This window comes from Mus caroli, unplaced genomic scaffold (genome assembly GCF_978045245.1).
Source record: "Mus caroli unplaced genomic scaffold, Mus_caroli_1 scaffold_11, whole genome shotgun sequence".
Taxonomy (NCBI): domain Eukaryota; kingdom Metazoa; phylum Chordata; class Mammalia; order Rodentia; family Muridae; genus Mus; species Mus caroli.
Genome location: NW_028227266.1, coordinates 41,007,416 through 41,033,377, shown reverse-complemented (window position 1 = coordinate 41,033,377; position 25,962 = coordinate 41,007,416). Strand labels below are relative to the sequence as shown.

General features: G+C 47.9%; 1 protein-coding gene across 1 annotated transcript in view; it reads left to right on the top strand.

Annotated features, from left to right (window-relative positions):
- The window catches only part of Pou2f3 (POU class 2 homeobox 3), an 81,305-nt gene extending 55,421 nt beyond the window's left edge, over positions 1 to 25,884 (top strand). The window contains exons 4-13 of the mRNA XM_021172894.2: positions 2,877 to 2,981; positions 4,354 to 4,456; positions 6,836 to 6,918; positions 9,913 to 10,095; positions 10,468 to 10,609; positions 12,498 to 12,634; positions 15,395 to 15,556; positions 21,204 to 21,270; positions 22,701 to 22,842; positions 25,020 to 25,884. Of these exons, the coding sequence (XP_021028553.1) occupies positions 2,877 to 2,981; positions 4,354 to 4,456; positions 6,836 to 6,918; positions 9,913 to 10,095; positions 10,468 to 10,609; positions 12,498 to 12,634; positions 15,395 to 15,556; positions 21,204 to 21,270; positions 22,701 to 22,842; positions 25,020 to 25,059 (1,164 nt within the window). The 3' untranslated portion in view covers positions 25,060 to 25,884. The remainder of the gene's footprint in view (positions 1 to 2,876; positions 2,982 to 4,353; positions 4,457 to 6,835; positions 6,919 to 9,912; positions 10,096 to 10,467; positions 10,610 to 12,497; positions 12,635 to 15,394; positions 15,557 to 21,203; positions 21,271 to 22,700; positions 22,843 to 25,019) is intronic.
- Positions 25,885 to 25,962: the final 78 nt, after the last annotated feature.

The window sequence follows — 25,962 nt, the reverse complement described above, 5'->3', positions numbered from 1 at the left end:
ACTATTTAGCTCCTTCCTTTCGCCAATGAGAATCCCTTCCCTGGTGATCAACGTTCATTTTCCACAGGGATTCAGCACAGGTTCAGATGTTAATCTCAGTTTGCTTGTTTGTTTGTTTATCTAGCTTTGTGGTTTGTTTTTGGGGAGCAGGTCTCCCCAATGTGGCCCAGGCAGTCCATATACTGGAGACCTTCCTTCCTGCCTGGTCCTCTAGCAGCAGCATGCACCACCTTGTCTAGCTCATACTCTCAACTCTTTTGCTTGGGTCAGGCAAATACCAAACAGGAAGGATTCCAAGTTACCAGTGATATTCCCTGTATAGACCAAGACAATGGTTTATGCCAGAGTCTTCATGGTTCAGAAAACAACCAGCCCTCAGCTCATCAGCTGGTCTATTTCAGAAGGTCCCACCAAAGTCTCTCTCTCTCTCTCTCTCTCTCTCTCTTATTTATTTATTTATTTATTTATTTATTTATTTATTTATATGAGTACACTTTAGCTGTCTTCAGACACACCAGAAGAGGGCATCAGATCCCATTACAGATGGTTGTGAGCCACTACGTGGTTTCTGGGATTTGAACTCAGGACCTCTGGAAGAGCAGCCAGTGCTCTTAACTGCTGAGCCATCTCTCCAGCCCCCAAAGTCTTTCTTAAGGGGTGGTGTGGACACTGTATTCCTTGATATATTGTATGCTTTCAAAGTCACTTGGCTCCCCTCCCTGTGGACTTCCTAAGTTTTTGTGAAAGAACAGTTGTTCTGGCATAGGAGAGGGATGGGCACAGGCAGCACTTCTTGTCTTCCCTAGGTATTCCTGGGAAACCCAGAAGTGGGCGGTTCTTGTGTGCTTCGTGAAAGGGTGGTAGAGATGGAAGAACTGGAAACCACCAAGGGTCCCTCAGGCTCTTGTAAGGAAGGCATTCCTCTGCTTGTAGAGAGACTGCCACCCTGTCGCCAAAATCATGCTGACCCAGAGGGCTTCAGCAGATGTAGCTTAGCGCTAAGAAGGTAGACAAAAGAGATGAATGGACAGAGAAAGAGATGAATGGACAGAGTCCCCTGACAGGCAGTTTCCAGGCTGGCAAGCTTCCTTGATGGCAATCCATACATTTAGAGAGTTTTAAAGATACTATTTAGACACACAGTCACCTCAGAAAGGAAATTCTGATAGCCCAGTGTAGTAGAAAAGCAAAGGATCTACAAACATTTATCCTAGTAAGCGTTCTTTCGTCTGGTTGGTTGGTTGGTTGGTTTTGTGTGCAGCCCAGGCTGAGTTCAGATATGATCCCCCTACCTCACCTTCCCAATGGCTGTGATCAGAGTGCATGGTCACCCTGATCAGACTAGCCACTGAAGAGTATTTTCAGTGGTTTGGGTTTTTGTATGCTTTGCTTTTGTTTGTTTGTGACAGGGTCATGTTATCCTCCAAGCTATCCTTCAATCACAATAGCCATTATTGTCATCAGAGCAGCTGAGACTGTTTGTAAGAGATCCCCCCACCCCACCCGCAGCCACCAGATCAGGCCTGTTGACTGATGAAATCCCCACCTGGGAGGATGAGGAGGGCTGTCAGAGGCTTATCTGAGGTTCATAGCATCCTCTCTGTTCCTTCCCGCCAGTCGTATGTGATTCTGATCTCTGTGTGTGTGTGTGTGTGTGTGTGTGTGTGTGTACCACAGATATTAACTGGAGTGGGTATTCTATGCAGCCATGGGAAAGCCATCATCGATGCTGAAAGAAGACTCTAGGATGGCTGCTCTGAGGTCCCCCATGCTCCTGTATGTGCCCGTGCCCCTGCACCTGCTCCATAAGGAAGCCTGTCGTTAAACCCACTGTTTCCCCGGAGCATACTTTGGTGGATTCAGATTTTGTCATTGTGGCTTTATAAGGAGAGGACAGACTTTTGTGATATCTTCCTAAGGCATGAATTTTCACTAGCCCTGAAACTCACCATGCATCCCAGGCTGGCCTTGAACTTATAGCAGTCCTCTGGTCTCAGCCTCCTAAGCACTGACATCACAAGAATATACTGGAGTTCCTGGCTCAGCTTTCTCATTACAGAATTTAAAATTATACTTATTTCTCTTCATTCATTCATTCATTCATTCATTCATGTGTGTGTGTGTGTGTGTGTGTGTGTGTAGACATGTGTTGTAGCACACATATGGAGGTCAGGTCATCAGGCTTGGTGGCAAGAGCTTTACTTGCTAAAGGTCATCATAGCAAAAGTATGAGCAAGCCTAAGTTTTCTTTATTTTTTTCTCTTTCCTTTCCTTTCCTTTCCTTTCCTTTCCTTTCCTTTCCTTTCCTTTCCTTTCCTTTCCTTTCCTTTCCTTTCCTTTCCTTTCCTTTCCTTTCCTTTCCTTTCCTTTCCTTTCCTTTCCTTTCCTTCTTCCTTCCTTCCTTCCTTTCTTTCTTTTTTTTCTTTTTTCTTTTTTTGTGTTTTTTCGAGACAGGGTTTCTCTGTATAGCCCTGGCTGTCCTGGAACTCACTTTGTAGACCAGGCTGGCCTTGAACTCAGAAATCCACCTGCCTCTGCCTCCCAAGTGCTGGGATTAAAGGTGTGCACCACCACTGCCCGGCAGTTTTCTTTATTTTTAAAAGTCACTATGCTATTCTGGTTTTCTCATTCCAAGTGAATTCCAAGTGCGTGCTAGCACAGCCCAAGAAAGGTGTTGGTGCTGGTAGATGGCTCTGTCTTGCAGACCGGTCCTATAGAGACCTCTTAGAACCCAGCCATCCCTTCAGCCCGGGGAATGCTTGGCTCCACTTTCTCTCCAGACTTGCCGCTCATCTCCCACTTTGTTCTTCACCGTTCTGCTTCTATCTGCCTCAGGAGGCCCAGAACTCACCCTCTCCCTACCCCTCTACTTGCAGATTAAGACGGAGGATCTGGGTGACTCTCTACAGCAGACCCTTTCCCACAGGCCATGTCACCTGAGCCAAGGACCTACCATGATGCCTGGAAACCAAATGTCTGGGGTAGGTGCCAGCCTGGTCCATTGACCCCTGGTGTGTACTGGGCTGATGAGCTCAGTCCAGCTCTTCTACAAAATCCTGGGCTTCTCCTCTTGGCACACGCTGTGAATCCATCCAAAGATCCCCCATTGCAAACAAAGGAGGCCCAGGGTTATGTATGTGGGGTTCCAAAAGCAGTCCTTGTAGAAATGAAGTCTGGTGAGAGACAAAGGACATATCACTGCTTTTTCAGGAACAAAAGCCAGTCTTGAAAAAAACAAAAGCTTCCAATAGCTATGCTGTGGGCCTTCAGGGACAGACAGTGGCCTTCTCTGTGTCCTTTAAAGAGTATATGATAAAACTAAACTGAAATGGAGACTGGTGTTGGGAGAGCAGTGGTCACCTGGACCATTAGGATGAAAGCCTCCAAGGAGATCTTGTGGGCCACCTAGGAGAGAAAGATCTACGTTCCCAACCATACTTGAAAGCAACATATGTAGTGACCCCTTCACCTCCCTCATTCCATGAGGTTTGTCAACTGTATGTGCACAGGGCCCCGGTCTGTGGGGTCTGGAGCCTCCAGATGCTGGGATTGTCGTTTCTCTGTCTTGAGCAGGTGAGAGAGGTTCGGAGGGATGGATTGTATTAAAATGTAAGCCTGGGATAGAGCTTGGTGGCAGCGCATGCCTTTGATCCTAGAACTCAGGAGGCAGAGGCAGGTGGATCTCTGTGAACCCGAGGCCAGCCTGCTCTACAGAGCAAACTCTAGGTTACATAATAAGAAACTGTGTCTCAAAACAAAACCACAGAGCCAGGCACGGAGGAGCATGCCTGTAATCCCAGTCGTCCTGAAGCCCAAGCAGAAGGGATTACTATAAATCCAAGGCCTGCAACTCTCATGGCTATGGAGTGAGAACGTCTCAAACAAAACAACAAAAATAACTGATAGCGGGCTGGAGAGATTGCTAAGAGCACTGACTGCTCTTCCAGAGGTCCTGAGTTCAAATCCCAGCAACCAAATGATGGCTTACAACCATCTGTAATGGGGATCTGATGCCCTCTTCCTCTTCTGGTGCATCTGAAGACAGCGATAGTGTACTCACATACATGAAATAAATAAATAGTTTTTTAAAAATAACTGATAGTTTGCCCCATCCCCTAGTACCTTCTAGAAAGATTCAGGTACAGGAAATAACTGAAGAGTGGCTTTTAGCATACTCAAGTGACAGGATAGTTTAAGGAAATGGATGGTCGAAAACACCCAGCAACATGAAGCAAGGATACTGCCCACAACCTCCAGAGTTTGCAGCCCCAGGGACTATAGAGTCGTAGCCCAGCAGGCTTCAGGCCCTCCAGTTGTAGACGGTATAACATCTGTGCATTTCCCCACATGTAGGACATGGCTTCTCTCCATCCACTCCAGCAGCTTGTGCTGGTCCCTGGCCACTTGCAGTCTGTATCCCAGTTCCTGCTTTCTCAGACCCCACCTGGGCAGCAAGGTAAGCACCCTGGGCTTTGTACAGTCATTACCAGAGTCTAGAAAAAGCTGTTGTTTCTTACTGGGCATGAGGGTGTCACAGATACTACTCACCCCTCTGGTATGAAAACCAGCTAGGGGCTGGGAATAGCTCTCAGCTGATAGGAAGCTTGCCTAGCCTGTGGAAAGCCCTGGGTTTGATTCCCGGCATTACACAAAACCAGGCACAGTGCCATCTTTAAACCTAGCACACTTGTAGGCGGAGGCAGGAGGAGCAAGTTCAAAGTCAGCCTGGGCTATGTATAGAAATTCTATCTGAAAAAGACCAGTTTCTGTGCCTGAGACATAGGGAGGGGTCCCTGTGGGGCCCCTCCAGACCATTCAGTGTTCCTGTTTCTCCTTCCTGCCCAGGCTCTTGCTGGAACTACATTTTCATAGAATCTGAGTCTAAAGGTTCGGAATGGTGGGGACATGGGTGGAGGTAACACGAGGAAGTCGAAGCTCCCTGGGAAATGAGTCCGATGGATGAGTCGGATTCTTTGGAAGTCTGCTTGCTTTGAGCCTTTTCCCTCCCATTGGCTTGGCTTTGATTCTGTCCGGATGGAACAGTAGTGCCTCCCACAGGCTATAGAAATAGGTTCAGGTTGTCTTTGGCAGGAAACCCTGAGCAAACAGATCTGAGTATTACTAACACCAGGTATCATTGCTTAACACGCCCGCGAGTCTGTTGAGTTGTTTTCCTGACTTGTCCCTCAGAGCACACTTGTGCTATAGATAGCCTTACTGCATGCTGGTGACCTACTAGAATGTTCTAGAATGCTCTGAGATTATCACACTGCTCTGCTTTGCTTGCCTTTCCACCCACTTATGCCAAGCGGGGCTGAAGATGCTCTTGGAAGTACAAGCTCTGGATAGCTTATACTCGAGAGGAGTATTTGAAAATCCAGGTAGCTTACACCCAACTCTGAGCACCTGCCTGAGACACAGGCCCTGTCCTTAGCTAGTGGGGTCTCTGGGAATAGCACTAGAATGTGTGCTGCTGGGCTAGGAAAGAAAAGATAAGCATTAGTTCAGCTTGTTTCTGTGTGTGTGTGTGTGTGTGGTGTGAGCACGACCCAGGCCCAGAACCCATGGGCATAGGCACATAATGCAATAGAAGGGACAACAAAACAGGTTAAAATGTGAAGTCAGAGAAACTTTTTTTTTTCCCCTAAATTACTAGGTGCACTTCTGTAGAAAATTTACATAAGTTCTGCAAGTTTACGTTTCCTTCTATGAAAATAAAAATGTAAAGCTGCACACTACAAGGCCATTGATGGCCGCCTGGTCCCGTTCGTGTGACAAGTCCCCTGCACATCCCAGAATGCAGTGTGAGCTAAATTACTACTCAAGCCTTTTGTTCCCAGCCCAGGGCTCCCCCAAGACCTCTCTTACCTTTTTGACCTTTGGAGACTAAAGAGCGGAAGGGCTGACTTTAGCAATGGGGTACATTAGTTATCCAGAACTGCCTGGGCAGGGCAGATATCCCAAGGAACTTGTTTACGCTGAGTGTCTGAGATCTGCCCCTATTGTCAGCTTTGGTAATCCGGGGTGGGGGTAGGGAGGTGGTTCCCTCCTGCTATGAGTGAGAAATGCTGACTCTGGCCACCAGAAGACAGAAGCTACACACCACAGCCACCAGACAGGCAGGGCCTTCTCTTGGCACTTTTCCTGAAGACAAAAGGAGAGGGAAGACCCTAGGCAAGGCAGCCTGTAGATGAGTCCGCACTGCCCAAGGGGGTTTGAAGGCCCCAGCATCTGGCCTTCCTCTTGCTCTCTCCTGCCTCCCATGAGTTTAATGACTTGGTCTCCAGGAGCCTCTGACCAATGACCTAGTACCCTTCCCGGCAATATGGTACCATCTGCTTGCTCTGTCCTTACAGATCTGGCTGGCCTAAACATCCCGGCTGTTTTCCCTTGCAGGCAGATTCAAACACCCGGCTCCCCCTGGGGCCCTGTAGTCATTCCTGTGTCCTCTTCCCTCAGGGTTTCTCACCCTGCTAATCAGATCTCAGGGAGAGTGAGTTGACCCTACTATGCCTTTGCAGCTATCGGCTATGGCTATCGGCAGGCAGGCAGGCAGGCAGGCAGGCAGGCAGGCAGGCAGGACAGGTTTGGGGACTGCTGTTTACAGCTGTTTATCCCTGAATCTGGTTGGCCTCCACCAGTATGTGGCAATTGCTAGCAGTGCCCACAGGGCTTTTCAAGCAGGCTTAGGGTGGGTTATGGGACCTGATTAGATTAGCAGGAGGAGGGGGCAGTTAGCATGGTTTTAATGTTCAGCTCGTCTTTCAAATGGCCTGGATTTTGTTTTGTTTGTTTGTTTGTTCCTTTGTCCCTTTGTCCCGCCCCTGTCACTCAGGTCTGCAGCCGAATCTTCTCTCCTTTCCACAGCAACAAAGCACTCTACTCCTCCCACAGACAGGGCCTGGCCTTGCCTCCCAGGTAACTGCTACCCTCCACCTCTCCTGATTCTTCTCAGATTGTCTCAGCCCTGGGCAAACTTCAACTCCTCAGTCTTCCCTCCTTAGTAGGACACCCATTGTGGGGGTTCTCCCTGTTAGTACCTGGGAAAACCTCAAACTATCCCTAAGGAGGTAGTTTTCCCTATCACTAGAATGGAGCTCCCAAGCTGGCCAGCTGCCTGCCAGCAGCTACAATCCCTGGTTTTACCTCTCTCAGGATTTAGCCAGTTACTCAGGGATGCGGATATTCCCCAGCTCTACCCAGATTCTCTCAAGTCCCAAGGAAGGCAGGGTGTCAAAGCCAGTACCTCACCTTAGGACCACTTCAGCTGACCACATCCTGCAATGGGGGGGGGGGGGGTTGGGGGGCAAGCAGGCTGAGATCTAGCAGGAGGGCCCTCTGCAGACCTGATGTGGATCATACACAGAACACCTATTATCAATTGGGAAATAAAAGTCTGTTTCTTGCCAGGGATCCCCTGTCAAGTTGCCTGCACATATAGATGCATGATTTGTTTCTACAAGGGATGGCCAGAAATGACCACATAGACTTTAATATTCTTTCTCTGGGCTAAAATCCCCAAGGCTCACTGGAGAACCCTGGCTGTTTTTCAGGCCTAATGTCCATAGAAGATAGCTAGAGGGGGAGCGCCACCTAGTGGTTCATAGAAATGGGGGCAGCTAAGCTAGAGAATGCACTTTTCTTCCTTCTGGCTGTGCCCCAAGCATGGCATCGTTCTATGACCCCAGTCTATGACTATGAGGTTCTAGAGCATACTCAGGGCCAGCGCTGGCATCTAGTATTAGAGCATAAAGAGACTGTCAGAAGAGCCGTTTAGAAGGTGATTAGGATCCTTCTTCTCAGGGTGCTATGGTTTGTCTGTAGTCCTGGCTCCCAGAGAGGCTAAGGCATGAGACCTGCTTGTTGAAAACCAGCTTGGGGGGCTGGTGAGATGGCTCAGTGGGTAAGAGCACCCGACTGCTCTTCCGAAGGTCCGAAGTTCAAATCCCAGCAACCACATGGTGGCTCACAACCACCCATAATGAGACCTGATGCCCTCTTCTGGTGCTGTCTGAAGACAGCTACAGTGTACTTACATATAATAAATAAATACATAAATAAATAAATAATCAAAAAAAAAAAAAAAAAAAAAAAAAAAAAAGAAAACCAGCTTGGGGAACACAAAGAGACCTTGTCTATGCATATATAAGTAGAAAGGTCCTCGTCGGGGCTGACCAACAGTCACAGAAGCAAGAACAAAGACGGATATATGAAGGAACTCTGGGACGTCAAACTGATATAATTAGGCAGTTGTTGGAAGAGGAGGCAACTGTGCTGTTCAATGAGTTTGTCAAATGAAATAGCAGGTGAATTTATGACAAGGAATGTTTAGGGGCTCCTAAAACTTTGCTCCGAGGACCTGTTTGGGCTGCCTCCCTCCATCCCCCACCCCTGACCCTCATTTCCTGCAAAGCAGGGCTCATCTGTGATGTTTCTAGCCATTCTGATCTAGGAGAGTCCTCTTCTAAAAACCACGGGGCAAGCTCTTCTTAACTTGAGTCTGACTCCTTATCCTCTTCTTCACGAAGATGCCAGTCTCTGGTAAGCCAGAACAGAAGAGGGATTTAACTTTCTCTAAGCAAAAAAGAAGAGACAAGAGGATTTACACCCACTGTCCTCAAAGGCAATGAGCAGTCTCTGTGCTGGACCACAGTACCTGGCCCCCAAGATCTGAACTGCACCTCTTCTTTGTAGAATAATTGATATCTCAAGGAGCTGGAGAGATGGCTCAGGTGTTAAGAGCACTTGCTATTCTTGAAGAGGACCTAGGTTCAGTTTCCAGAATCCAAATGGTGTGTAATACCCAAAATTAACCTGTGAGCCTCACCTGCCCAGGAACCAGGTAACTTCCTGGGGTGCTGGGAACTGTAGTTCTTGAGAAATAACAAAGCCTCATGGGAAAGAAAGTACAGGTGGCCTAAAGGTTTGTTTCCATAAGCTGCTGAACATGCTTGAGGCAATTCTAGCTGGGAAATTCCGGGGAGTCATCTAAGTCCATCACTTGGTCAGTATTTAATATTCAATAAATGCTTGCTTTGAATTGGGCCCAGAATAGTGTAGTTGGTTTTCCTGGTGACTTGCAGGATTAATGGGGTGGCTCACAAACACCTCTAACTCCAGTTCTAAGGGGTCACACTCCCTTTTCTGATCTCCAAGAACACACCTTGGTGCACTTATACACCTGCAGGCGAAAGCACCCATGCACATAAACAAGTAAGAGTCCCAGCACTCGGGAAGCAGAGGCAGGCAGATTTCTGAGTTCGAGGTCAGCCTGGTCTACAAAGTGAGTTCCCGGACAGCCAGGCTATACAGAGAAACCCTGTCTTGAAACAAAACAAAACAAAACAAAACAAAACAAAACAAAACAAAACAAAACAAAACAAAACAAGATACATAAAATCAACGATGGCATCCTCAGTAAAGAGAACAGTAAAGTGACACTCATAACTAATGTCTTGGATTTCCAGATGTCCCCTGTTGTCTTCAGTCTGTGACTGTTCTGTGTGCTCCATCACTCTGTTCTATGGAAAAGAACAGGCCAAGCAAAATGACCTTTCCCTTGTCCCATGCTGAGATTTGTCCCAAGCTGAGATCTCAGATCTCACAGTAAACAACCCTGCCAGTTCCTTTTATGGTGGAAAGCTGACTAGAGGAAGTCACCTTCTCTGGGTCAGTGAGTCACAGACCAAAAGCCAAAGTGACCCACCTCCTTGTCCTGCTTCTTTCTGTGTACCCAGTTTTTGTTCCAGGTCATAGAAATGCTAATCTCTATCCCCACCCATCTGCAACAACAGGGCTCAGTGAACCCAAGGCCCTGTCACCTTCTAAGTGAATCTTTCAGTAACAACTGTGGACACGTCAGTGTGTCCTGTTGAGTCTTTGTAGCTTACCATAGTGTGTGTTCCTTATCAGGCAGTTGGGCGCCCTGGGCTGTCAGGATCCTCTTTAGAGCCCCACCTGGACGCTCCTCAACACCTGCCAGGGCCCAAGCATCTGCCTGGCCCCGGAGGGAATGATGAGCCCACTGACCTGGAGGAGCTGGAGAAGTTCGCCAAGACCTTCAAGCAGAGACGCATTAAGCTAGGCTTCACACAGGTTTGCTCTGGGATCCGGAGTTGGAAGAACCGGGTTGTGTGATAGAGGCTGTGTCTTCCCAAGTGTGGGTTTCAGGAGCATCCTGACACTGCATCCTGTTCCCTGTGAATAGAGCACGAGTTGCTAGTGGGAAGGAAAGCAAGGGCATTGCTTGGGGAGATCGAGATAAGGACCAGGAAATGGCATGGCCCAGCCGAGAGCAAGGGAGAAATAAGCTGGTCTTGTGTCCTAGAGGAAAAAGATCTGGGAAGATGCAAGGCTGTGCGCAGATGCTCAGGGCTCTGACTGTGTGGTAGCTTTAGGATGGTGGAGGATGCGGGCAAGAAAAGGACATCTGTCCCTCACCTCCCTCCCTCTCGACTCCTCCCCCAGGGAGATGTGGGACTGGCGATGGGAAAGCTGTATGGCAATGACTTCAGCCAGACTACCATCTCGCGATTTGAGGCCCTCAACCTGAGCTTCAAGAACATGTGCAAACTCAAGCCGCTGCTGGAGAAGTGGCTGAATGATGCAGGTGGGCAGCAGGGAAATGAGAAGTAAGCACAGAATGGGGCCCAGGAGATTCCACAGGGGACATTCTAGGGGGTTTGTGCGTGATGGGCTTGAGCAAGGTAAGAGATAGGATCACTTCTCCTCTTCAGCCTGGCACGAACCAAGAAATGAGACTTAGGAGACTGGCAAACAGAGATGAAAATGTCATTTTTATAACCGAGGGGGCCCTTTGGCAGATATGGCTCATCTATGGCCAGGACAGTTTGCCTTCTATCCTATTCTAGTCTAGTCTAGTCTAGTCTAGTCTAGTCTAGTCTAGTCTAGTCTAGTCTAGTCTATTCCCTACCCTAGAGTTAACTTCTATTTCAAGATGACTGTTTAGAGGCAAGATTCGATTTACTTACTCAAATTGTATGGGATCAGCCTCAGTCAGGAGACCAGGAAGAGGGCCCTGCAGGGTCCCACTGAGGCAAGAAATCCCAGGCCCAGCCTCAGGTCTTTATTTGGCTATTCTGGAGCAGGTGTCAGAGTACAGGCAATTGCCATGATCAGGACTGGCCAGACAAGCCTGTCAGGAGGAAGGGTGATCAGGAGGTAGATTCTGTCAGGATCCAGGCCTACCAGGGGGTCAGGGCCAGAAGCCAAGGGGTGGAGGATTCGGAACAGTGAATGGAGAACACAGCAGCAGAAAAAGTAGGGGTGGGGCTTCTGACATATGGACCAAATAAAATTGTTTGTCTTTGGGGGCTGGACAGGGCACTGGAGGTGAGTGGTCTGGCTCTCTACCTAGGCATTGACCATAGCGCATGCCTCATCTCCCCAGTTGACTCCACACATTGTCAAGTGTGCCCAGGGAAGTGGGTGGTGCAGGCTAGTCCCTGCTTGAGACGTCTAGCCCATGTGGAGAGGGAAGGAACAGGCCTCTCTCCGGGGCCAGGTTCTGTTAAGTGGAGGTGTGCGTTATTGATTACTATTCTACTGGTAAAGGTAGGAGGGTAGCCAGGATGGTTCTCTTCAAGTAAGTCCCCTCACTCAGAGGAGTACATGGGAGTCACCCCCCTCCTCAACATACTGCCCAGGAGTCAACTTTTACTGGGACATCCAAATGGAAGAACTGATTGGAAGTTCCTAGAGTCTTTGGCGAAGGGTTTTACAGTATTCTTAGTACAGGTTCTCCCCTACCTTGCAGCCTTGGCTCCCACTTTATACTCATGGACAAATGGCCTCAGAGCTAGTATAGGTTCCTAAGTGCCAGAGAAAACCCATTTCACTCAGTACTCACAAATGGGCACATCTTCTAAAATAGGTCATGTGGTGTGACTCATAGTCCTGCTTGAGTCCCTTACGCCCACATGGGCCACTGATGTTCGGGCATCCCTGAACCATGACTTCGAACACCTAGAGTCTCTGTGCCCTCGGGGACATTTGCCCAGAGCATCCTGGAGAAACAGGATATGGTCTGTCTTAGTTAGGGTTTTACTGCTGTGAACAGACACCATGACCAAACAACTCTTATAAGGACAACATTTAATTGGGGCTGGCTTACAGGCTTAGAGGTTCCATCCATCATCATCAAGATGGGAGCATGGCAGCATCCAGGCAGGCACGGTGCAGGCAGAGCTGAGAGTTCTACATCTTTATCTGAGGGCTGCTAGTAGAAGATTGACTTCCAGGCAGCTAGGATGAGAGTCTTAAGCCCATGCCCACAGTGACACAACTACTCCAACAAGGCCACACCTCCTAATAGTGCCATTCCCTGGATCAAGCAAATATAAACCATCACCCGGTCTGTTCTGGATTATCTGCTGGGGTCAGGGCAGGATGCGTGGAAGGACTAATAAATCTCAGGTTTACAATGGCAGGCTAGACCTCCATCTCCATCTCTGAGCTTCATTTGCTCCTCTCTCCAGAGTCCTCCCCGTCAGACCCTTCAGCGAGCACACCCAGCTCCTACCCCACTCTCAGCGAAGTGTTTGGCAGGAAGAGGAAGAAACGGACCAGCATCGAGACCAACATACGCCTGACTTTGGAGAAGCGATTTCAAGATGTGAGCAGCATCCTTGGGTGGGGACGGGTGGGTGGGCCTGACATGGGTGGGTGAGCAGGTCCCACCTGTGCAGGAAGCTGCGCTCAGTGCAAGACCCTAAGCACAACCCTCCCATCCCCCACCTGCCTGGGAAGGAGCCAAGTCACCTTCTTCTCTGGGAGCCCAGAAATGCTGACCTCCCAAAGTTCCTCTTCCTGACATTTATTTGAGGCTCATGGTCCCTCTCATTGCAAGATTCAAGAATGGAACACAGCATTCCAGTGTGTGTGTGTGTGGGGGGGGGTGTGTGGGTGTGTGTGTGGGGGTGTGTGGTGGGGTCTATATATTTAAGGTAATGGGAGAAAGCCAGAGCATTAAATAAGTCTCTGTCTTTTTTGAAGCAAATTTTACTTTTCAATTTAAAAGTATAAAGGGCTTGCAAGATGCTTTAGTGAGGGGGAAAGGTGTTTGTAACCAAGACTGATGACCCACATTCAATCCCTGGGATCCACACTGTGGAAGGAGAGAACCAGGTCCCTCAAGGAATCAGGTTCCTCTGATCTCCACACACCTTCGCCATGGTGTATGACCCTACTCCTAAACACATATACATTCATTTTTTTAAAAGATTTATTTATTATTATATGTAAGCACACTGTAGCTGTCTTCAGACACATCAGAAGGTCTCACTTAGGATGGTTGTGAGCCACCATGTGGTTGCTGGGATTTGAACTCAGGATCTTTGGAAGAGCAGTCAATGCTCTTAACCGCTGAGCCATCTCTCCAGTCCTAATTTTTTTTTAATTTTATTTTAATTTTTTTAATGATTTTTTAAAATTTATTTTATGTATATGAGTACACTGTAGCTGTACAGATGGTTGTGAGCCTTCATGTCGTTGTTGGGTGTTGGATTTAGGACCTCTGCTTGCTCTGGTCAACCCTGCTCACTCTGGCCCAAAGATTTTATTTATTATTATAAATGAGTACACTGTAGCTGTCTTCAGATGCACCAGAAGAGGATGTCAGATTCATTACGGGTGGTTGTAAGCCACCATTATGGTTGCTAGGATTTGCATTCAGGACCTTCGGAAGAGCAGTCAGTGTGCTCTTACCCACTGAGCCATCTTGCCGCCCCCTAAGTTTTTAAAAAAGGGTTTCAACTTAAAAAAATAATGTAATAAATGCTCATTGTCAACAATGTGGAAAAACACAGGGAGAGAAGGAAAAAAGGAAAAACAAACCATCGGCTTTTGTTTTGTTTGGCCTCTTGTCTGTCTATCTATCTGTCTATGTCTTGTTTGCCTTTGCTGTTTAAAGATACAGTCTCACACTGGAGTTTACCCCATCCAACCTATATATAACCCACTAGGTAGCCCAGGTTAGCCTCAAGCTCATAGCCCTCCTCCTGAGTTCATCCCCAAGTGTTAGAGCTATAGGTGGTTGCCCCCCACCCCCACCCCCCAATTTACCGTGCCTTCTGAAAGCATTTGCCTCTCTTCCTTTTTCCTCACACGTTTCCACACTGGTGGCCACACTGCACTATGTTTTTTTAACCTCTCACCAATGAAAATGTTCTATTTCTTACAGTTATTTTTATTATTTTTTTTAAAGATTTATTTATTTATTATATGTAAGTACACTGTAGTAGCTGTCTTCAGACACTCCAGAAGAGGGAGTCAGATTTCATTATGGATGGTTGTGAGCCACCATGTGGTTGCTGGGATTTGAACTCCTGACCTTCGGAAGAGCAGTCGGGTGCTCTTACCCACTGAGCCATCTCACCAGCCCCACAGTTATTTTTAAAACAGGCATTTGTGTCTTTTTTTTTTTTAATTAAAAGTTTTCAAATCTTTCTAGGTTCTAAATGACATCTTCTAGCCATAGATTCTGAACAAACACTCCCGAGAATAGTAAAAACATATCCTTGAGGGAGTATATGCAAGCTGTGAGCCTCGTGGAGCTCCAGGTGACTCTATAGAGATCTCTCAGGGAGCAGTCCCTAGAGCCTCCCTGGATACCGAAAAATCCTCAAGCCAGCCTTGGAGGTCCTGGTTGCTAGAGTGGCTGCCCTGGAGCAGGTCCACCAACGAGTCCGGCTCAGGAACGCCATTCCATGGCTGCATCCTGCCAGCAGGATGACTAGCGTTGAGTTTTCCATCTTTCTAGGTTCCTTAGTACAGTTAAAAAAGGATGCCGGGCTGAGGGAAAGGGGCTCAAGACACAGACTGGGTGGCAGGTCAGAAGGACAGAGTGATGACATCATATTGCCTGCAGCTCTCCCCACGGGACGTGGTAGACCTGAGAGTTCCAGCCTCCTTGTTTTTTCTAAGAGATGTGAAGGGAGACATGAGGAAGGATTGTGAGGGATGCATTTTTCCCAAGGAGTCCAGCTGCCCTTCATAATTCACCTGTGGAGGCCATGCAGCGGAAGTACTCCCAAGGGAAGGAGTACAGGAAGAGACCTATCTTTTGTATCCTCTCTCTTGCACCAGCCCTGTGCTTGGTGGTACACACATGCCTTCTCTTGTAACCCTTACCATATTCTGATGTGCTAGGCCAGTTGTCTCATTCCGTATATGAAAGACTGAGGTGCAGAGGTAAAGGGGATTTTTAAGGACACTCAGTACACATCGGATAAAGTCAGTGTTCCACCTTTGGTCTGATTCTAAGGCCCTTGACCCCATATATTCAATCCTTTGTGTTTGGATCATCTGACCCTCACCTCCAATTCCTGAGCCTGTTTCTGTCTCCTGACCACACCCTACCTCTTTCCCCCTAAAGAACCCGAAACCCAGCTCGGAAGAGATCTCCATGATTGCGGAGCAGTTGTCGATGGAGAAGGAGGTGGTGAGAGTCTGGTTCTGCAATCGACGCCAAAAGGAGAAGAGAATCAACTGCCCTGTGGCCACCCCTGTCAAACCACCCATCTACAACTCCCGGCTGGTAAGTGGCTTGGAGCCAGGCTGACTGTCAAACACTCGGTGGACCTGTACCTGGAGGCCGAGAGTCTTCCATCCTAGAGAGGGGTGGTTCCTGGGTAGGAGAGACTCTGTACATGAATCAACAGATGGATACAACATGTAAAAATACATAATACAGAGAAGATTAAATATGGGTGGAAGGGGGCTGTTGAGATAGCGTAGCCGATAAAGGTCCTTGCTGTCCAACCTGATGACCCATTTTCCATCTCTGGAATCCCCACAGTGGAAGGAGAGGATCAGTTCCCAAAAGTTGTAATGTTACCTTCAAACATGCTATCGTGGCACTCCCATAACCACACATATATGTAAAATAATAAAATGTAATTTTTATAAACATGCATAAAGGTGCACAATTTTGACTGGGATACTTGTGCCTTTTTAACAGCAAGACTAGAGATAGCCTGTTTGATTAGGTGGCATTTGAATGAAAAGTCTAAATTTCATATGGGGGTCAAATATGGGTCTCTCTAGGGGAAGGATAGTCAAGCTGGAGGGACCAGCAAGGAAGTCTGTGCAAAGGGGGCAAAAAGCGGGTGACTTCAGAGAAGTAGCAAGGAGCAGATTCCCCAGGGTATTGGAATTCAATGAGAGGACCCAGGACTTCAATGACTGGAATAGGAAGGTATTGGAGAAACCTAGATGCATAAGTCTGTGCAGGGATATGGGCTGCTGGGCGGAGAATAACGTGGGTAGCAGAAGACTGGCCAGGAGACAGCCATCAGGCTGAGAGTAGAGGAGGCTTGGAGGTGGTAGCCATGGTGATATGAGTAAAGTGGCTGGATCTGTATATCCCTCAGCTGTGAAGCCAACAAGATGTGCTGAAGGCTGAGATTCAAAAAGCAGGAGAGCAGGCAGGAAGGCACTGTCATATTTCTTTTCTAGGTGGCTTTGTTGATTTTGTTTTGTTTGTTTTATGGTACAGGGTCCTGTGTAGACCAGGCTAGCCTTGAGTTCACTATATATATAGCCAAGAATGACCTCTACCCCCCCCCCAGGTTTATAGTCTGGTATATAGAAACTACATATGGTTTCTCTCGTGTTAGGTATGGAACCCAGGACTTTCAGCATGCTAGGCAAGCACACTTACCAGCCAAGCTACCTGAGAACTAGAATTATAAGCACGAGCCACCGTGCATATTACAGCACTACCCTTTTATAAAAAACCATTGAACTGGACATAGTGGTACACATCTTTAATCCCAGCTCTCAGGAGGCAGAGGCAGGCTGATCTCTGTGAGTTCCAGACTGGCCTGGTGGATGTGGTGAGTTACAGGACAGCCAAGATGTTAGATGTGCACCCAAGAGGCAGTGCCTAGTTAGGGTTAAATCTTAGCCTCTGGTGTTCCAGAGAAATGCCAAGGCCGAGTGGAAATATCTTGGGGTTCTAGGGAGACATGGAAGTTTAGGTATTTGAAAGTGTCTGTCCCACCCAGAAAGAGCTGGGACCTGATTAGCGATGTGGCGGTCTCCATCTTTAGGAATAGTTGTGGAAGAAGAGTTGAAGAGAATGGTGCCCTCTAGTCTAGCATTCCAGGGTGGCTGCAGGCCAGGTAGGACATAGCAGTGACTTAAAAAACACTGCACTGTTGCTATCCCCCCACAAACGGCCACAGGCCAGCTTCACGGTGGTGTTTCTGTCAAGCACTGGAGAGAGAAGGATAAATACCCTTTATTTCCAGCCCTGGAGGACCTCTGTGTCTCACAAAGGACACAACACAAGTAAACAAAGGGTAAACAATAGGGTCTCTAAGCAACTTAGGAGCAGCAGCTGACACACCTTGGGGAGGGTGGCTAAGAAGACTCCCCCAAGGAGGTCATTAATGCCTGAATTGAGTCTGCCAGAGGCAGGTGAGGGTAGGGTGGAGCTGTCTCCAGGGGAGATGTGAAGACAGCGAGGTGGGGGAGGGGGTATGCAGCACATTCACAGAACTGCAGGTGGTTCCATGCAGAGGAATGTCGTAAAGTGAGACTGGGCTGATGGTTGGGTGGGTGATAGAGGAGAAAGTCAAGAGATAAACAAGGGTTATTATGGGTGTACTGATGGTAGAGTGCTGCTCGCCTACTACTCCTGAGGCCCTGGGTTCCATCCTCAGCCCCACGGTATAGTCTCGGCACTCCACTCGGGAGGTGGAACAGGAGGATTATCCTCAGTGACTTAGAAAATAATGGGTCAATTTGAGCTCCACGAGACTGTCTCAGAAACAGACGAATGAAACTATAAACGAGAGGCCTTGGTTAGTAAACTGAAAGCCCGCTCAGCGCGGGGAGAGTGATGGAGGGAGAATCCCTGTGATGACTCAGTGTTCAGGCTGGGCTGGTTGGGTAGATGGTAGCCGTATGTGTGGACCGAGCAAACAGGATCAGCTGGTTTTGGAGTGGGCAAAGGGATACTTCACTTCTTCACATCATCATGATGTAGGCCTGCAGGATACCTAAGTGGGACTGCCCCTAGAGACTTGGAACGGTGGATACTGAGGTCAGGAGAGAAGCCGGGACAGAGACATGGATTGGGGGTGTCACAAGCACATGGGTGGCAGTTGAAGTCCTGAGTGAGGAGAAGCTCCATTACAGAATTTGTATGGGGTGAAGAAAGAGAAAGGGCCTCTTCCAAAGCTGGGTGACATCAGCCAATGGGAAGCAAGAAGCCGAGGAGGAAGAGCCTGAGAAGGCATGGAAGTGGAACCAAGCATGTGTGAGAGCTGGGCAGGAGGCGCACATGAGCATCATGGTGATGCAGATAAAAGGCACTCAGGTCAACATGACCGCCACAAGTGCGGAGCCCGTGATTTGCTTGAAGGACGTGGTGAGTTAGCAAGAGGAGTTCTAGAGGCAGAAGGAACAGCCGTGCTGTTAGCCCCAGGCTGGGGTTTCGGAGGTGGGCTTAGCAGTTAACAGCACTGGCTGGCTGGCTTCCAGGGAAATCTGGGTTTGATCCCCAGTACCCACATAGCAGCTTAAAACTGTCCAGGGCGTCCTATGCTGTCTTCTGGCCTCTGCAGGCACCAGGTATTCACATGGTGCGCAGACATACATGCAAGCAAAATACCCGTACACAGAAATCTAAATAAATCGTTTTGGAAAAGAACAAAGAATTTCAACATAAAAATGACCACATCATGTCTGGAAGACAAAGTTCCATACTAGATATCACAAGAGGGTGAGATCTTCTGATCCTGTCTTTTTTCTCATATCTTTTTTTTTAAAACCAGCTTAAAAAAAAAAAAAAACATTTATGTATGTATGTATGTAAGTGCTGTATCTGCATGTACACCTGCATGCCCGAAGAGGACATCAGATTCCAGTATAGACTGGTTCTGAGCTACCAGGTGATTTCTGGGAATTGAACTTATGATCTCTGGAAGAGCAGACACTGCTCTTAACCGCTGAGCCATCTCTCCAGCTCCCATCCTTATGATGGAATAAAAACTGGTGTCCTTTGTTTCTGATACAAAGCAATCCCAAGATAGTTACGTTAGAAAAAATAATAAGGGCCGGCACTGGAGAGATGGCTCAGTGGTTAGAGCTCATACTGCTTTTCCAGAGGGCCTGGGTTCAGTTTCTAACACCCACTTCTGCTCCCAGCTATCTGCTGCAGAGGATCCAGTGCCCTCTTCTGGCCTCCATGGGTGTTGTAGTCACATGCACACTCCTCCCCTCCCCCACACGCACATATACACATGATTAAAAATAAAAACTTTTTAGCCGGGCGTGGTGGCGCACGCCTTTAATCCCAGCACTCGGGAGGCAGAGGCAGGCGGATTTACAGAGAAACCCTGTCTCGAAAAACCAAAAAAAAAATAAAAAAATAAAAAAAAATAAAAAAATAAAAAAAAATAAAAACTTTTAAAAAAATGAACAAAGTTTTAAAGTGATTTGGGAGATGTACGTAGCTCAGTGGCATAACACCGGCTTAACATTGATAAGAAAATAGGCTCTGTCACAGCAGCACACAGGCAACACACGATTGCACAGATCAGGTTGGCACCATTTGCTACCTCATGTAAAAAAAAAGGAAAATCTTGTTTAAAGGAAGTGACCCTCCATATGCATGCTTACATATGCATAGCCTGTCTTTACCTGGAAATGGAAGGAGCTAATGACAGTGACTGCCTACCTTATTATCTATTTGAAAACAACCAATTTCTTGGGTGTGGCATCTGGGAGGGGAGGAGAGGAGGTGACTGATAGCATCTCTCACCACTCTACTGCTCCTCCCAAACTGCCCCACTCATGCCTCATAGCCTTGCCCACTGAGCAAGCGCATGGTAAAAGGTTAGTGGAAGCTGGAGGAGGGTCACTGATTAGTTAGGAACCGAGAACGTGCTACATCCGGTTGGAGGGGCTATTCCAGAGGAGGGGAGGACCTTAGCAGATGGCAGCTCCCTAAGTAGAGTCTCTACATCCGTGTCCTATGAAGATGCTGCTCGGAGCTTCCTGGGCAACATGAGAAAGGTCAAAACTAGGCTCGAAAGTGGAGCTAAAAGAACATCTAGAGATAAGCAGGAGTCCATCGCGGGAGTGAGGGAGCCGGCATTGAACAAGCTGGTGCTCTTTGCCAGCTGCCGGGTTGAAAGCTTTATAGACATTATCTCATTAAATCTTAATTAAAAGAAATATCGGGGAGGTGCGGCTGCTGTTTCACAGATGAGAGAACCAAGCCTCCCTGGGGTTGATAACTTACTCATAGTCACGCAGATGGTGAATGGCAGAGCCAGGTCTCACACCTCTGTCTGTCTGTTCCTTGTTATTCTTGTGCTAGGCTGTTTTGGATAATCATAGTGAGGGGTAGGTTCCTAAACAGGGAGATTAAACTTTGTGCATCTCCCGTGTGTGTGTGTGTGTGTGTGTGTGTGTGTGTGTGTGTGTGTGTGTGTGTGTGTACATGTGTGTGTGTGTACATGTGTGTGTGTGAGTTGTTGGATATCTTCTTCAATTGCTTTTCATCTGTTTTTTTTTTTTTTTTTTTGAGATAGGTTCCTTCCCTGAGCCTGGTGCTCCCTGGTTTAGCCACACTGGATCCTCTTGTCTTTGTCTTCCCAGCATGGGATTACAGGCTATAACTGTTGTACCTAGCTTTTACATGGGTGTTGGACATTTGATCTCTGGCCCTCAGGCTTGAGAGTCAAGCACTTTAACTCTCTTGCCTGCCTGCCTGTCTGCCTCCCCCCTTCCTCTTTTCTTCCCTCTCCTCCCTCCTCTCCCCCTCTTTGCCTCCCTCCGCCCCCCTCCCTCAGACAGGGTAGTCAGCAGTAGCTGACTCAGAACTCACAGCCATCCCCTGCCTCAGTCTCCCAAGTGTTGAAAGTGGAAATGGAGCAGGCAGCCAGCAGCATCTGTGAGAACAAGGGCCTCATAGGCTTGCTCCTCTTACCACCAGGGCACCTGGGCAAGCCTTCAGCCTGGCAGTACCAGAGAAACTTTGCCAGGGCCCTTAGCAGAAGAGGGAGTAGTGTGGGTCTGGTACATCGTACTATGAAGTACAAGGTGAAAATTTTGGAGTAGGAGGTCATCAAGGAAGACAGACTGCTCTCTGCAGCCTTTAACCCAGTGTCCTGAGAGAAGAAGCAAGGTGTCGCACAGACACTCACAAGCCTCTCTTGTTTTTTCAGGTCTCTCCCTCAGGGTCTCTGGGCTCCCTCTCAGTCCCTCCTGTCCACAGCACCATGCCGGGAACAGGTGAGCTTTCAAATAAGGTTTCCAGACACCACAATTAATCTAAATAACATATTAAAACTGAAAGGACCAGGGAGTGGTGGACACTCTTTTAATCCCAGCCCTTGGGAGACAGAGGTGGGTGTTCAAGGCCAGCCTGGTACACAAAGTGAGTTCCAAGACAGCCAGAGCTACCTAGAGAAACCCTGTCTCAAAGGAAACAAAGTCACTCAACCTAAATCAGCAATCCCTCGGTGTATCTCAAAAGACATTAGAAATCAGAATAGAAAAGAACAGGGCTCTGAATTCAATTCCCAGCAACCACATGGTAACTCACAACCATCTGTAATGGGGTCCGATGCACTCTTCTGGTGTGTGTCTGAATCTTTAAAAAATATTTATTTTTATGTATATGAGTATTGTAGCTTTACAGATAGATGGTTGTGAGGTTTCATGTGATTGCTGGGAATTGAATTTAGGACCTCTGCTCACTCCAGTCAGCCTCACTTGCTCTGGCCCAAAGGTTTATTTATTATTATAAATAAGTACACTGTAGCTGTCTTCAGACCCACCAGAAGAGGGTATCAGATCTCATTATGGGTGTTTTTGAGCCACCATGTGGTTGAACTCAGGACCTTCAGAAGAGCAGTCAGTGCTCTTCACCACTGAGCCATCTCTCCAGCCCCAGAAGTTGGGTTTTCAAACACGTTTCCAGGGGTCTACTTTTCCATAAGCACCTGTAGTGTTTCAAAGAGCTTGGTGAAGTGGCCATATGCCCAGCTATTCTGTAGAATCACCAGTAGTTGCCTCAAATGGTGGGGTGCATCTCAATATGCCCCCCTCCTATTTTTTTTTTTTTAAATCTTAGATTGACAAGTAAAATATATGGCACTCTATCCATGAAACACATGTTGGGGTTCTCAGGTCAAGGAATATCTACTTAATCCAAAGCCAGCATTTTACAGAGGATAAAAATGAGCTTTGGGGTGGGCCAGGGCAGGCCCAGAGGGGGCTTGGGTCCCCTTGAAGGGAACCACATGTCTTTTCTTTGTGTAGTCAGAGAATGCGAGGTTCTGGCAGGTCCCTCTGTTCTCAGGTTAGCTTTCTCCCATGCCTCTTCCTTTCCTAAGCTTCATAGTCTTTTCCCCTCCCGCCCAGGGTGTGTCTCACAGTAGGATGATTTTTGGCATCTGTCCTCTGCATTTGGCAAGTCTTGGACTGCCAGAACCAGCCACACTACTCTGAGTGCCTGGGCTGCAGAGAGCACTTGAAATGAGAGCCCCACCAAGGATGGGCTGATGGGTGGGCCTTGGTGGAAGGTGGGCAGATGGGTGGGGGTGGCATGCCCTTTGGGGATTCCATCAGGAAATCATGTGTTGGAAGGGCTGTGTCATGAAGGTCCCCAGACCCAGCAGCATTATTTTGGCCTTGTTTTTGTCTCTCTTTGTCCTTAGTAACGTCATCTTGTTCCCCTGGGAACAACAGCAGGCCTTCGTCTCCTGGCTCAGGACTCCATGCCAGCAGCCCCACAGCATCTCAAAATAACTCCAAAGCAGCAATGAACTCCTCCTCCTCCTCCAGCTTTAACTCCTCGGGGTAAGGAGAGGGCAGCGAGGAAGCATCTGGCAGGCTCAGGGGCATGTGGGGAGCTGGGCCAGTGCCACAGGCGAGAACTGGAAACAGAAAGTGGGGTAGCAGTGGAGATGGATGGAGGAGGGAGACTGGACTGCATCCCCCAGGGATCAAGGATTTAAAAAGAAGCTGTAGCCAGTGAGCAGTCCTGGCAAGGGCTGATGTCAACAAAGCCAAAATTTCCATCCTCACTTCGATGGTGGAAATTTCCAAATGCTCACGTGAGAAATGATCAGGTCCTTCGCTGGGCTCAGGAGCACTCCCTACCAGGAACTCAGGTCACAGGACATTCTGACCTGAGTCTGGAGCTCAGGAGTTGACCAACTCTGGCCTTCAGGTGTGGCTGGAACAGGGAGACAAAGTAGTGCTGTCAAGTCCTGTCTCCCAGTTATACCTGGGAGTCTTCAGGTATAACGGGCCTTAGCTCCCTAGGTGACTACTGGAAAAAGTGTCCTTAGAAGTGATGCCATGAGAACCTTCTCAGGTGCAGAAGAAGGCAGAGGTGTGGGGGCTGGGCACACAGTCCAGTTGGCAAAGTGGGTGCCTTGTAAGCATGAAGGCTGAGTCTAAACACCAGCACTACAGCCAGGTGTGGCCGTGTGCTTGCGATCCCAGTGTCAGTGCTGGGGTAGGAGCCAGCCAAGAAGCCTCTGAGTTCCTGGCCACTGAGAGAGCCTGTCTCCAATAAAGTGGGCAGCATGCCTTAAAGATCACACCCAAGGTTGTCCTCTGGCCTCCATATGTGTGCACACAGATTATCTTAAGGTTTTTTTTGCTTTGAAGAGACCAAGGCTTATAAAGGAAAACATTTCACTGGGGCTGGCTTACATACAGTTCCAGAGGTTTAGTTCATTATCATCAATGGTGGGAAACACGGCAGCGTCCAGGCAGGCATGGGGCTGGAGAAGGAGCTGAGAGTTCTATATCTTCAACCCAAGGCAGCAAAGAGACACTGTGCACCACACTGGGCATAGTTTGAACGTGTATGAGGGCTCAAAGCCCAGTCCTACAGTAATACGCTTCTTCCAAAGGCCACACCTACTCTAACAAGGCTAAATTTCCTAATAGTGCCACTCTCTATGAACCAAGTATTCAAACACATGAGTCTAAGGGGGCCCAAACCTAGTCTAACAGCCACACAGATGCACACACATACATTGTTTTAAAAAAAAGAAATTTGGTCATTGTGGTACATACTTGTAATCCCAGTATATAAGCAGTCTGAGGCAGGAAGACCATGAATTTGGAGGCAGCCTGCTTTAAACATAATGAGACGCTGTCTGTCTTAGGATTTTATTGCTGTGAACAGATACCATGACCAAGGCAACTCTTATAAGCACAATATTTAATTGGGGCTGGTTTTCAGGCTCAAAGGTCCATTATCATCAAGGCAGGAACATGGCAGCATCCAGGCAGGCATTGGTGCAGGAGGAGCCGAGAGTGCTACATCTTTATCTGAAGGCTGCTAGCAGAATACTCACTTTCAGGCAGCTAGGATGAGGGTTTTAAAGCTCACACCCACAGTGATACACCTACTCCAACAAGGCCACACTTCCAACAGGGCCACACCTTCTAATAGTGCCACTCCCTGGGCTGGGCATATACAAACCATCACACTGTCTGTTTTGTTTTGTTGCTGTTATTTTCTGAGACAGGGTTTCTCTGTGTAGCCCTGGCTATCCTGAAACTCACTCTGTAGAACAGGCTGGTCTTAACTCAGAGATCTGCCTGCCTCTGCCTCCCAAGTATTGAGATTCAAGGTATGTGCCACCATTGGATCTGTGAGACTTTTTTAAACACACAAACAAACCAAGTTGAGTGATAGATTATGCACTTGAGATGAATCCACTTGTCCAAATCCAGTCAGTTCAGCAAGACATCTAGCTTCTATTATCTAGATGTTTGATAACTAGAAAGTCAGAATTTCTGGGGGTGAAGAGACCCAAATAATTTCAGTAGTTTCATATTGAAAATATGATTCCTACACCATAAAGTTCACAAGGTTGTGTATCCATTACTCTCTTCCAGGATGTCTCCCTCACCCATTAAGGATCTCCCTGCCTGCCTGTTTAGCTGTGATCTCCCTGTTCCTTTCTGTCAGGTTTGTAACTCAGTCTGGCCTGGTTTTCTCTTCCTTCCAGATCATGGTACCGTTGGAATCATCCTACCTACCTCCATTGAGACCAAAAACTTCCTCCCTTTCCACCTGGCCCCTGGTTCCTGAGAGGAGGAAGAGAGTCGTGCCTTCCACATATGGAGAGACACTTTGAGAAGAATGGGAGCAATGGCCACTGCTGAAGAGCAAACCCATAGTCTTGCCTTCTCCTGGATCCAGAGCTTCCGGAGAACCTAACTGTGACCAAAGGCCATACTCTTGCCTTGGGCTCTTCGTCACCTCGCTGGGAGTTTACTGTGCTCACCTGCCTTGGGGCCCCCTCCATGCTCTCCTGGTGGCTTCTCCTCTTGGAGAAAGGGCATTTTGCCATTGGTAGTTTTCAGCTTACCCATGGGCTTCTGGGACAGCCTTTTGCTCGGTGTGCCAAACTGCAAGAGGGGTAGATTATGGCTTTGACTCTGACCTCAGCCACAATCCCGAACAGATCCCAAATTCTATGGAAAGACTGAAATCTCACGTCTCCACCAAAGCCTTATCTTGTTAAATTAGCACAGTTTTCCCATGGAATCTGCATTTTTGCCCAATTTTCTTTCAATCCTTACTCCCTTTTCTACAACCAAATCTGTCTGTTCTTGGGTCCTACAAAGTCCCTTCCTCTCTACAAATGGCTGAGCTACCCTCTGGCCATGTCGCTCCATCCACAGGTACTCCTCTGTTACCCACATGTACCCAAGTTCCAGGACACTTGTCTTTTCTCTGCTCCCTGTGAGTCTCCTTGTCCTGTCCCCTCTCCTTTCTCCTGGCCACAGAAAAGTGATGGCTGCATTCTTGTACATAGTCCTTTCCTATTCTGCACCATGACCTTTCCTTAATGTGTCATTTCCAGCAAGATGTTTAACTCAGGTGTGAACTTTGAAGATGTTTCTATATTATTTTATCTTCCATTAGAAAAGGAAGGGGGATACCAA